Below are 12,321 nucleotides of genomic sequence, written 5' to 3'. Positions count from 1 at the left end.
TTATGAAAGCGATGCCATTATAACATCCCGACACAGTTCCATGACAACCTTCCTTGAAGGTCAGAATGTGTTTGTGCATGTGCCTGTTTTGTCTATGTGCATTGGGATGCCAATGTGTGTTGTATTTTTTGATTGTCATTTTTTTGGTGAGTTCTTCCATCCCGATTTTTTTCAAAGAAATAACAGAAGACATTCCTTTATATAAAGTCTGTAACAAAGTAGAGACAAAGAGAACGGTTATGTACGGTGCAGATGATGTAAGTCACTCTCCTCCATTATTTAAAACAAGTGCAGCACTTCACAATCCCAACGCATCAATTGAAAACACAATGAATTTGACCACTTTCTCCACTTTGGAAGAGGCTATTTATAAAGGGCAGGAGGGAGTACTTACTTACCTACCGGGACTATTTATTAGGCACATCTGTTCTTCTTTTCTAAAGAGAATAATGTTTAGTTTTGACAGACAGTTTCAGACCGATGAATTTAACAATATGTTTATTAGTGTCTCTTATATTTAGAACAGAACCAGGTGTGTTTTTCCCCACTAATAACAGTCGCCTGCTTTGAATAGACCCGTTAATGTCTTAGTAGTTTGCACAGGCATTGAAATTATGCATTGTTTACGCATCTACAAACATGCGCATGGGAATGTTAACTTGTATTTGTGTTTACATGCTTTTTCTATTAAAGTGGTTCAGTCATGACATGTATTAATTGCTGCCAACACTTTTGTAAGCAATCTCTCTTGGATCTTATTTGAATGCAAGCGTACTATCCGGGTAATAGAATAAATAAGCAGGAGATTCCACAAAACAGTATATCCGGCATTGATTTATTTACTGTGCGATATTGCCGCAACAGACAAACATAAGACGACCTGTGTTTCGATCTTTTTCATCAGCATTATCAGCCTCCTATGTTGTTGGCACACTTGCCCAAACTTCGAGACACTTTTCTTTGCTTTACAGGTCACTGATGTGTGTGAGCTCTAGGAAGAAAAGCTCCCACTTGATTGAGTCATTTGGCTGCCCTTGTTGGTTTGAATGCATACTTTTCTAGAACATGAAACAACACGGTCATGTCTATACTGGGATACACATCATTTTGAATTGAGACTGACTTTTTTCTATAGAGGAAATACTCTCCATTCTCCACTGTCCACCGCAACAATGGATAAAAAGCCAGGAAAAAGCTCGCCTTTAAAGACACTGTAAAAGTTGCTGATGTGATCTTTGACGTTGTAGGACGTCCTCACCCTGATGGCACTATTAAGGCCATTTTTAGTGCTGTTCTTTATCTTACAGTATATCATTAATGGCAACTTGTCTGCAAGTCAATTGACTATTGCCTGACACTGGTTGTGAGCACGCATACATTTGCGCACACGCCTACTCTGGTCACAAGTCATACGGTATTTACAAAGGCACTGAAGTGGGTTTGGGGAGGCTATAATTCAGCAGGATGGCCCCAGGGTCTGACAGGATGTTGTGGGGGGATGTGTCATTGCTTCCCGACTCCCTTGGTGACGGGAGGGAGACATAAAGAAACCCTTTTACGCAGAGAAACCCCCCACACACAGGGTGTTCCGTACTGTATATAGCGTCTACACATCAGTCTTTCACAGCCATAAAGATGCTTGTTTGGCAGACTAGTGGAGCTCAGAGGAAGTATCTGTCTCGCTTTTTCGTTTTCCCCCCTTCCCATCTCTGATTTGGATTTGCGCCACAGCGCGCCGATGTGGACGACATCAAACAACTTGCCCGAGCACGCAGAAGAACAGAACAAGAACTTGTCTGTCGCTGCCCCTAATTCATTGTCTCCCTGGGGCGAAGTGAGCACTGACAGACATAAATGGCAGAAATGAATATCGTTAAGATCACAGTCCAGGGTGGTGGTGGTGTCGAGAGGAGGTGGGGGTCGTCGGCTGGTGACACGAGTGAAGGAGCAGAGGGAAGATGAGGAGAAGAGTGGGATGAAAGTGAGCGGGATGAAGGAATGCATGAGTAGCTGTCCCTCTTTGCTGACAGACGCTATATTATACTGGCCAGGCCACCTGCTCCCTCTCTGCGTACATACCCCCCAATAAAGCAACCCCACATGGACGCTGTAAAATGCACCGTCTTTATAACATATATGTGCAATAACCGTGAAGACATATTTTAAACAGCCAAGGCATTAGCGCCTATATATGATACTCTTTAAGTCTCTTGTCGTGTGTTCTTCTCAAAGCCCCACCGAGACTGTAAATCTATCGGCCAGTTGGCCAGTTAGCCAAGGCGGAATTCGTCTGTCAACTCTTGTAAGTAGCAGCATTCATGCATGCTCATCCTGTGACTTCACTACTCCTGCATTGGCTAAGTTTCAATACCAGTCATTCTGAGGTATACAAATTCATTTCAACATTAGGGACTACGTGTCCTTGTTACGCCATACTTAGTGTAAAATCATCAACAACTTGTTAGTGATGCTAGAATCTCTCTGAATCTTCTTAACTCCGGTTTCTATGCCAGTGTTCATGCATCAGCATGAATGGAGCACAACTTACCAGGGCTGACATCTCGTTTGATGCCGACAGAGGACATGATGAGACTGAAGTTGGCCCCATTGCAAGTGGACAGTAACCACAAACAACGTCCACTCGTGTCCACACCTTTTATTGGGGCTTTCAACGAAAATGTAGCGTCAAAACGTTACAGAAACAATTACAAGAAGAAAGTTTAAATATGTGCAGGCCTCACAGCTAGGAGACTCCAGTTCAATTCCACCCTCAGCCATCTCTGTGTGGAGTTTGCATGTTCTCCCCGTACATGCGTGGGTTTTCTCCGGGTACTCCGGTTTCCTCCCACATTCCAAAAACATGCTAGATTAATTGGCCAAATTGTCCATAGGTATGAATGTGAGTGTGAATGGTTGTTTGTCTATATGTGCCCTGTGATTGGCTGGCCACCAGTCCAGGGTGTACCCCACCTCTCGCCCGAAGACAGCTGGGATAGGCTCCAGCACCCCGCGACCATCATCAGGATAAGCGGTAGAAAATGAATGAATGAGGTTTAAATATTTCTGCAATTAGCTGGTGACTTGTCCAGGGTGTAGCCCGCCTTTGTTGTTGTGTTCTGATAAAACCGCTCCTAGGTAATAACATACACAATGCGTAGGGCATATAAAAAAATGTAATTTAGCTGTTTTCTCTCTAATTTGTCAAAGATAAAGCTCACTGAAAACAACAAAGAGCACAGCTCGATGAGAAGTTGCCACCAGTATTTGACTTTAGGTCGCCTGGTTAAACAGTCATCATGTCTACAATCTGTATTTCTCTTCTCAGATATGTCATCATACCCTCCATAATATTCATTTCCCATTCTTTGCTGTTATCTCACCTAGCCGTGTCTGAGCCCGAGCACAGTTTGGTGTGATTGTTAAGATGGCTGGACAAAGTCTGTTTTATATCACGGACTGTTATATGAGAATTCTTCAGGGTGGTATTGTCATTTCTTGTCAGTCCCCTGGACAAAAAGACAAGAACGAAAAAATACTTCCCATCTCTGAAGAAAAGAGACTTACTGAAATGTCGGGCGGGTGTGAGGAATTTAATTTAACAGCAGAAGTGATTGTGGAGTGGAAATATTGAATGTGGTTATCTGCTGCTCAGCGTCTCCTTGCTCTTCATTATAGACTTCTGCCATCAGGAATAACATGATCAACACCTTGTAGGGTTGAATATTTCATATCATTGGGTTTTTGAGAAAAAAGATGTTCAGAAGTCGCATTAAATGTCATTAATTAATTGTGATTATCTACAAGAACGGTGTAATTACACGGGCCTACAAATTGTTGGACTTGATCTGCTTCCGAGATAAAAGTGGTTAAATCTCATTTATTTTGATGATCTGAATTACCATTGGTAACTGTGCTGTTTAGCTAATGTATTCAAGATATTTCATGATTATATTTTATTGTTTTACATCAAAATCACTAGGTATTTAATAAAATATTTAAGTCGCACTTGTTTATCGGTCAAGACATAAACAGGTGATGAATATCTTATGAAAAACGTATCACTTAAAACAAAAAAAAACTCCCTTTATTCAGTATCTGAACTAGGCTTTTTGTCTCATATACTCAGCAGCAGGGTCATCCCTGACCACATTCCAACAGTAGTCATCAAGCATAGATGGATTCCACTTTCCCTGATATCATTTCTCCATATCTGCGACGTCCTGGTGGAATCGTTCCCCGTGCCCATCAGTGACATATTGTAGCCTTTTTTGGACTTCAGGAGGTTTGCCACCAGCTGCTTATAATGATCTGCCTTGGAGTTTCCAAGAAACTGTGATGCAAAAGACAATTTCTGCTACCGTTCATGAAGTATTTTGTCTTAAAGCTATATAATGTAGCAAAAACACTAAAATTCTACACCTCAGCTGTTGCATGATTTGAATTGTACATCCATTAAGAATCTAACAATAACCCTAATCATTGTTTTGTGTTATCAGTTAGTGGTTGTGTGGCAACTAAGAATGTTAACAAATAAGATGTGTGACGCCAAGATTAGGTTTATTCCTACACTTGTGTGCCTGTAATACATATATATATATATATATATATATATATATATTTGTTTAAACATGACTTGTACGTTTTATGGCAACAGATGAAGTATGGACCACCATCAATGACTTTAAAGGTTCCATTTCTACTCTTTCCTCCTTTTGATATCGCAGCATTTGTGCATAATTAGACATCTGCAGAAACGACCACAGTGTGTTTGCATTGTACATCTGCAGCACACAAAAACGTGTTGAGAGATCCCAAATAGATTTTGCATGTGTAATCCAAATCCGGGTTCAGTCAGAGTTCATCCCCTACTTGATATATTTTCCCTTCGGATCAAAATCAACAAACGATCCTTCATAGGGAGCAGCGTCCCATGAATACAAATACAAAACAAAAAAAAAATAGTTGGGACAAAACAATTGCACCTTTTTCCCCTTTTAAAGTCTCTCGTGCATTTCTACTTTCCTTGGCTGCTGATTTGATTTATCAGCCAAACAAAACAGTGCTGCAGGATATAAAATTGAAAATATATCTGCTGTAAGGGAGAGGTGAAGTCATGTAAATAGATCTGATTCGGGGTCACGAGCAAGACAGGGGGAAAGAAATCAGACGGGTGTAAAAAAAAAATGGAAAAATAAAAGCTATAGCTCCAAAGATGGGTTCTCCTGCTCAGGTAGAGAGCGAGCAATCACTCTGTCAAGAGAATATGGATTGTTTGCAGTTGTTCTTAAAAACAATCTGCACTTTGTCTTACCTGTCCACACGTGAGGACAACATGTCGACAGCAGCTGTTGTTTGTGTGTTTGTGTAGTGTGTTGTGTAGGCGTGCTATTACCAGAACTTCTTAGGTTCCACAGGAGAAAATTCCCACACTTTGCTTATTCAAAAATGCTAAAAGCATCATATGCTATCTCTTTAATCCCACATCTTTTAGTGGACCACATTGGAAAGTTCTTTTTATTCGAGTTGCTGCCGGAGCTCAATTGTTCATCTCAGTTTGAGGACTGCTCCGCTCTTCTCTCTCAGAGAGGTGCCTGATGGGAGTTCATTACAGTGTGTGAGTGGGGCAGGGGAGTGCAGAGATAGGTGTGCATTTGTCTCCCCACAGTGTCACTGGGCTGTGTAATTGAAATGGAAATGAGCCAATCAGAGATGGCGAGCCACGCCGCCTTGCGCTTATGTCTCCGTCTCGTTCGTCCTCAAAGTCTTCTCACTCGTTTTTGTATTATTTTGCGCATGTTTGCGTGGACGTTTCTTGACCCCCCTCAGTTGCAATCCCTATGTGGTAATAAAGATTTCACCCTCCCTCCTTTGTAAAAATGCAAATCCCCCATGTCTGTGCTCGCCTGACTTTGTGGCGTGACCCACAGCCTGCTGAGACAGCTGCACCATAACAAAGACATGCAATTATCACCATTTGACAATTAGCCTGCCGTTTAACTCTGCTCCTTAATTACTTGTTTTACTGCCAGAAAGACCTCCTCTGGCATGCCTTGCCACTTCTTTGCAAAAAAAAAAGTATGTTTATAAATTACAGACAGAATAAATGTAGTGGCGGGGTCAAATGTGTTTGTGTTTTGTTCTTCCAAGAACAAACCTTCTCATGTGAGTCCTTTCTCTTAGTTTCACCACTCAAACAAAAGTTTATTGGCCAAATGTGTGTACAGTGTCATGTACAGTAGATCCTTGGCCACACAGTCAGGAGATTTGGAAGACCCCGGTTCAAATTTCCGTTTGGCATCTCTGTGTTTGCATGTTCTCCTCGTGCATGTGTGGGTTTTCTCCGGGTACTCAGGTTTCCTCCCACATTCCAAAATGTGAGGTAAATTGGCAACTTTTAAATGGTGAAATTGTCCATAGGTATGAATGTGAGTGTGAATGATTGTCTATATGTGCCCTGTGATTGGCTGGTGAACAATCCAGGGTGTACTCCACCTCTCGCTCAAAGTCAGCTGGGATAAGCGATATCCCTGTGATATCCCAGCGATATCCCCTCATTGTACCCTAATGAGGATAAGCAGCATAGAGAATCCTACAAACACTTCTTGCTTGACGTCGAGGCTGACCTCTGATTTTGGATGAACATTTGCAGAAAAAGTTATTGTTATAATAATAACAATTATTTTATTATATTAATGTTATTATTATCACATACATTGTATATTAATTATTACCAACTTACGGTGAATTGATTGTGTTTTCTGCATAAAAAAAGAGTATTTAGGGAGAACATCTGCGACTGCATTTCCCACCTATTTAAAACATTTTCCAAGCTCCCCGTGCTCTCTGGTGTTACTCTTGCATATCCCCTGTCTCCATGTCACTCATCTAGGCTGACACAGTTCATTTGAATCCTGCTTACGTTGTCTCATACAGATGCTGATGTATATTTAAACATGTCGATTTTTGTGGTGATGTACGACTTCCTCTCCAAGTTCAGAGACAGCTTAAAAGACAGATATAGGCTGCCAGCACGATGATTTTTTTTCCTTTCCAATATTTACTTTAGATTTAATACAGAGTAATCATTGAATTGTATAAGTGAATGTACATATACTGCTGTTTTTGGAGCATTATTCTTATTTCCTTATTTATGTCCGTCTCACTTCCTGGCCACATCAAATTATTTTCTGCTTTAGGAATTCAGCCTAGCAACAAGTGACCAGGCAAACCACAAGCTTGCTTACTTAAAATGTTCAAATTATATTCAAATTATTCAATTCAGGGCTGCACTTGGAAGAGTGGTTAGCACGCACCTCACAGCTAGGAGACCTGAGTTCAATTCCACCCTCGGCCATCTCTGTGTGGCGTTTGCATGTTCTCCCCACGCACACGTGGGTTTTCTCCGGGTACTCCGGTTTCCTCCCACATTCCAAAACCATGCTAGGTTAATTGGCGACTCCAAATTGTCCATAGTTATGAATGTGAGTGTGAATTTGTCTATATGTGCCCTGTGTATCCCGCCTCTCGCCTGAAGACAGGTGGGATAGGCTCCAGCACCCCCCGCCACCCTTGTGAGGATAAGCGGTAGAAAATGAATGAATGAATGATTCAATTCAGTGTTAAACTTCATAGTATCTACACTTGGATAAACTGTTGAGAAGTACTGCAAATACATGAGCCCCTCATTCATCTTGTTGTGTGTCTTGTTCAGATTGATGTGTTCAATGCGTCGTAAGTTTCAATATGACTTTGAAGTGAGGTTGAGCTAAGCACTGTGCAGTAACTACGCCTCTGCATCCATCCATGCACTCATTGCACTGATAGTCTTCTTCATAATAAATGCATGCGGTAACAGCTATAACTGAAGACTCTCTGCAAGGTTAGCGCTACTATTTTTAAACTTCTTACCCGTACGCTTGTTCACTTGGTGCCATTAGCAGCTCTGTCTCAGTGCGGCTCCGTTGCCAAAGAAGCACCTTGAATTCAAAGTGCCGGGGTGTGCATATGTGTGCATTATACACTACAAATGCTTTTTTTTCATCTCTTTTTATGTGCACACCAGGACAAGCATCCTCTGCTTCATTTGCAGTCCCGGCCATCCACCACTATTGTGACTGCTGAGGCGTTGGAGAGAAGGGCAGCACACATTCTATATCTCGTCTCCATCACATACGGATGTGACCATTAAGTCAGTGACATTTGAAAACAGTGAGAGAGAGAGAGAGAGAAAGAGAGCGAGAGAGAGAGAGATGCATCGTGGCTCATCTTGGACCTCACCAACATGTTTTAAATGAGATGTTACAGATGAGCTGCTTCATGCTTTGTAAACGCTTCACATGGGTATTTACCCTGCAAGAGTAAACACAAGAGGAGGAGGGGAAAACAGTTGCTGCTTACATATACAGAAATGAATATGCAAAGCAAAACCAGCTGACACAGATGCACGCATTAAAGGGGGAATGGCCGTGGGGAACATTTGCCACTTAACTGTGACATTAATCGTTCCATTTTCTTAACACAAATGAAGTGACATGTGAAAGGCGCTCAAAGCTGATTGCCGGAATTGCTCTTTGAGCTTATGTGTCTATGTCGTCCTAGAGCAGAGACGCTTAAGCATTCCAGTACATATGCGGCGTCTTGATCCGACAAAATCCATCCTTGAGTCGCAACTCCACACTGATGCAACTAGAGAGATTTGGATTGGAGAGCGTATAAAGTGAGAATGCATTTTCAGTCCAACTACAAGAATTGTTCCAGTAGACAGTTCGGTAACAGAAATAGCTCACTGTGATGTGTGCATTTCTTATATATGTTAATCCCGAGTCTCCAGTCTTGAGGAAACCCTTCTTCTTCTAGTCTGCAGCGTTCGTTTTCAATTAAAAGTTTGCTTGAGTCTTACAGACTGGGTTTAATCCGACATGCCAGATGGTTTGTTTCACAAATCCACTAAAGGAAAGGTTAACACAAACTGACTGGAAAAGGGCAGGGACTGCAAATAGGAAATCAGGAGGTGTTTAGATGATCATTCTGTCAGTATTATCCATGATGAGCCAATCGAATCAACAACTACTAAAAAAGTCATGTGTGTGAATGAAAACACTATCAAGAAAAGCCTTCTAAGATTAACCATTTTAATAGACATTTTAATTTGATTTAAAAATGCATTTTTAGTTCTTTTGTAATGAATTCAGCATAAAATGAAAGAAAAATCTGATACAGATGTTGCATTTTTATGCTGATATCTGTATGGATTTTCGTCTTTCTCTTTCGGCTTTTCCCTTCAGGGGTCGACAGAGCAAATCAACTGCCTCCATCCAACCCTGTCTTCTGCATCCGTCTCTTTGACACCAACAACCCTCATTTCCTCCTTTGGTCTTCCTCTACGCCTCCTACCTGGCATCCTTCTACCAATATATTCACAATCTCTCCTCTGGACATGTCCTAACCATCTCAGTCTGGCCTCTCTGACTTTACCTCCGAGGCCTCTAACATGTAATGTCCCTCTGATGTACTCCTTCCTGATCCTATCCATCCTGGTCACTCCCAATGAGAACTTCAGCATCCGCATCTCTGCTACCTCTAGTTCTGCTTCCTGTCTTTTCCTCAGTGGCAATGTCTCTAGACCAAACAACATGGCTGGTCTCACCACGGTTTTGTGTACCTTTCCTTTCATTTTAGCTGAAACTCTTCTATCACACATCACGCCTGACACTTTTCTCCACCCGCCGGATAATGGTGTGTGTGATTGTTGTACCACGTTTTGTTGTAAATTCAACATAACAAATGCCCAGCCTGGATACTGATGTGTCTGCTCATTTTTTGAGAATCCAAAAATCATTCTGAAATGGTGACATGAATAGGATTAGACTACTTCTCATGAGTCCAGCTCTGCCAGTGTACGCTTTGGCCAGCTGGATTTGCTGGTGTAATGTATCAGTAGCAGCAGCTGTGTATGTGAGTGTCCATTTGTAATTTAGAGGCCACAACTGTCACATTTAGAGAGTTGAAGAGTGTGTTAAAAGACACACTAGTGTGCTTTACAGGTGTTGGATGTTTTCTCCCTGACCCCTAAAACCACACCGCTGCAGACCCTCGTGGGAATTGCTCTCTAATTTAGGGAATTCCACAGCAGAGGGGATGTGTTGAGTGTGTGTTTATGTTTGTTGTGATGAATCAGCATGTATGGAAGCCCTCTGACCTCCATGTGGCCTCTTCATGATGACATTTCTCATCTGGACCTCCGTGTATCCCCCAGTGATCTTTTGTGATACTTTGGCTTTACTTGCAAAGATCTTTCAAGTTGTTTTTCTTCTGTAGCGAAGATATTTTCTCCCGCACTTCATTTCGCCCTCAATGTGGGTGGACATGTGTGTCGCATTGACAGATTTATAGATAAACAAACTTGCGTAAAAAAATTTATTGAAGCTTGAAGATGAGAGCGCGGTTGCCAGTAAATTTCCACACCACAATGACAGAGTGCGGCTCGTTCGCTGCATATGTGCTCAATTCCAACACTTTCAGTAATGTGAGTGGCTGTTCATGCATCTCGTCCGTCAATGTGACCTTTTTGCTTTTGTTTTTTTTCTGTCTAGATTCCACCGTGGGGACTACCACATCGACGTCTGCATAAATGACTACCTGGATGTCTACTGCCCGCACTATGCAGACTCAGTGCCTGAGGAGCGAACGGAACGCTACGTCCTTTACATGGTCAACTACGACGGCTACAGCACGTGCGACCACACCTTCAAGGGTTTCAAACGCTGGGAGTGCAACAGGCCGCACTCGCCTAACGGGCCGCTTAAGTTTTCCGAGAAGTTCCAGCTCTTCACGCCGTTCTCCTTGGGCTTTGAGTTCAGACCGGGCAGAGAATATTACTACATTTGTGAGTCTTCATTTTTTTTACCTTTTGGGGTATACTGCATCATTCAATTTTGGGTTGCTAAATTCATTCATTGATTTATTTTCTACCGCTTTTCCTCACGAGTGTTGCGGGGAGTGCTGGAGCCGATCCCAGCTGTCTTTGGGCGACAGGCATTGTACACCCTGGACTGGTAGCCAGCCAATCACAGGGCACATATAGACAAACAACCATTCACACATTCATACTCACATTAACCTAGCATGTTTTTGGAATGTGGGAGGAAACCGGAGTACCCGGAGAAAACCCACGCATGCACGGGGAAAACATGCAAACTCCACGCAGAGATGGCCGAGGGTGGAATTGAACTCGGGTCTCCTATCTGTGAGGCCGTCGTCCGTCGTGCAGCCTTGCTAAATTCTAAACTAGAATATAAATACTGTTTACACTCGTTTATTGCAGTTAATTGATTCCGGAACCACATGCATGTCCTCTTCTGAGGGCTTGCCGCTTATAGAGCTTAAAAGGGCACATGATGGCGCAATGCGTTGTGGGCCATGGACGCCATTTTGGAGAGCAACAGGTTTTATCCACACCAGAGTTGGGGCTGCCAGAGAGAGATATACAACGTAACAGACATGGCTGCTTCTCCAGTTCCCCTACAGTTATCAATCACAGTTTTACAATCATTTTAATTGGATGGAATGTGAGTGTGATTGGTGATTGTTTGTATGTGCCCTTAGATTAGTCCTATTGAGGACAAGCCGTATAGAAAATTGATAGATTGAATATACAATATTGTACATAAAATATACATGAATAAATAATAAAACGTACTACTCTGTATACAAGATATGGATGGACAAAAAAATCAATAAATAGTTGATTAATCCCATTGAGGCACAGAGTGAATCGCATGGCTGCAACCAGCAGGGGTGCTGTTGATACAGAAGAACATGCCAACCTATGCTATAACTCCTCAAGGCAGCATTATTGGCATGTAAACAGGAGTTCAGAACATTACAATAGAGACATTTCAAACAATATTAATTATTTTGCTTGTATACTCAATAAAAGACGTGTAGTCAAACGCCTTTTCCTAATGAAACACTAAGATGCCGAAGAAGTCCGCCAGAAAGTGAGTCAGAAAGTGAGCTCTTTTGACTCGTCTCATCCCATTTTGGTTTAGTTTTGAAGGAGTTGTAATGGAGATCTAAAAAATGTAGCTGTCTAGAAAAACTGCTTGCTATTCTTCATGCTTCTACCATAATTCCAATTTCTGATAATAAAATATTTGGAGTGGAGGAGAGATCAATTTCCTGGTGACTTAAGTCTAATCCACTACTTCCTGCTTCACCTAAGTCTTTAAGTCTTCACCCTAAAAATTGATTTACATTGTAAGGCTGGTTTGTTCCCAAAGGGAGAGTGGACAAACGAAGAATACCTAAAAAGCAAACACA

General features: G+C 41.9%; 1 protein-coding gene across 2 annotated transcripts in view; it reads left to right on the top strand.

Moving 5' to 3' along the window:
* efna5b (ephrin-A5b) overlaps positions 1 to 12,321 on the top strand; it is a 93,789-nt gene that overhangs the window by 63,293 nt on the left and 18,175 nt on the right. For both annotated transcript variants that reach the window (XM_058069728.2, XM_058069727.2), the window contains exon 2: positions 10,593 to 10,885. In XM_058069728.2, the coding sequence (XP_057925711.1) occupies positions 10,593 to 10,885 (293 nt within the window). The remainder of the gene's footprint in view (positions 1 to 10,592; positions 10,886 to 12,321) is intronic.

This window comes from Doryrhamphus excisus, linkage group LG3, assembly GCF_037039965.1.
Source record: "Doryrhamphus excisus strain RoL-2023G ecotype Guam linkage group LG3, RoL_Dexc_Guam_v1.1, whole genome shotgun sequence".
Taxonomy (NCBI): Eukaryota; Metazoa; Chordata; class Actinopteri; order Syngnathiformes; family Syngnathidae; genus Doryrhamphus; species Doryrhamphus excisus.
Note: the sequence above shows the minus strand (reverse complement) of the source record. Positions and strands in the feature narration are given on the sequence as shown.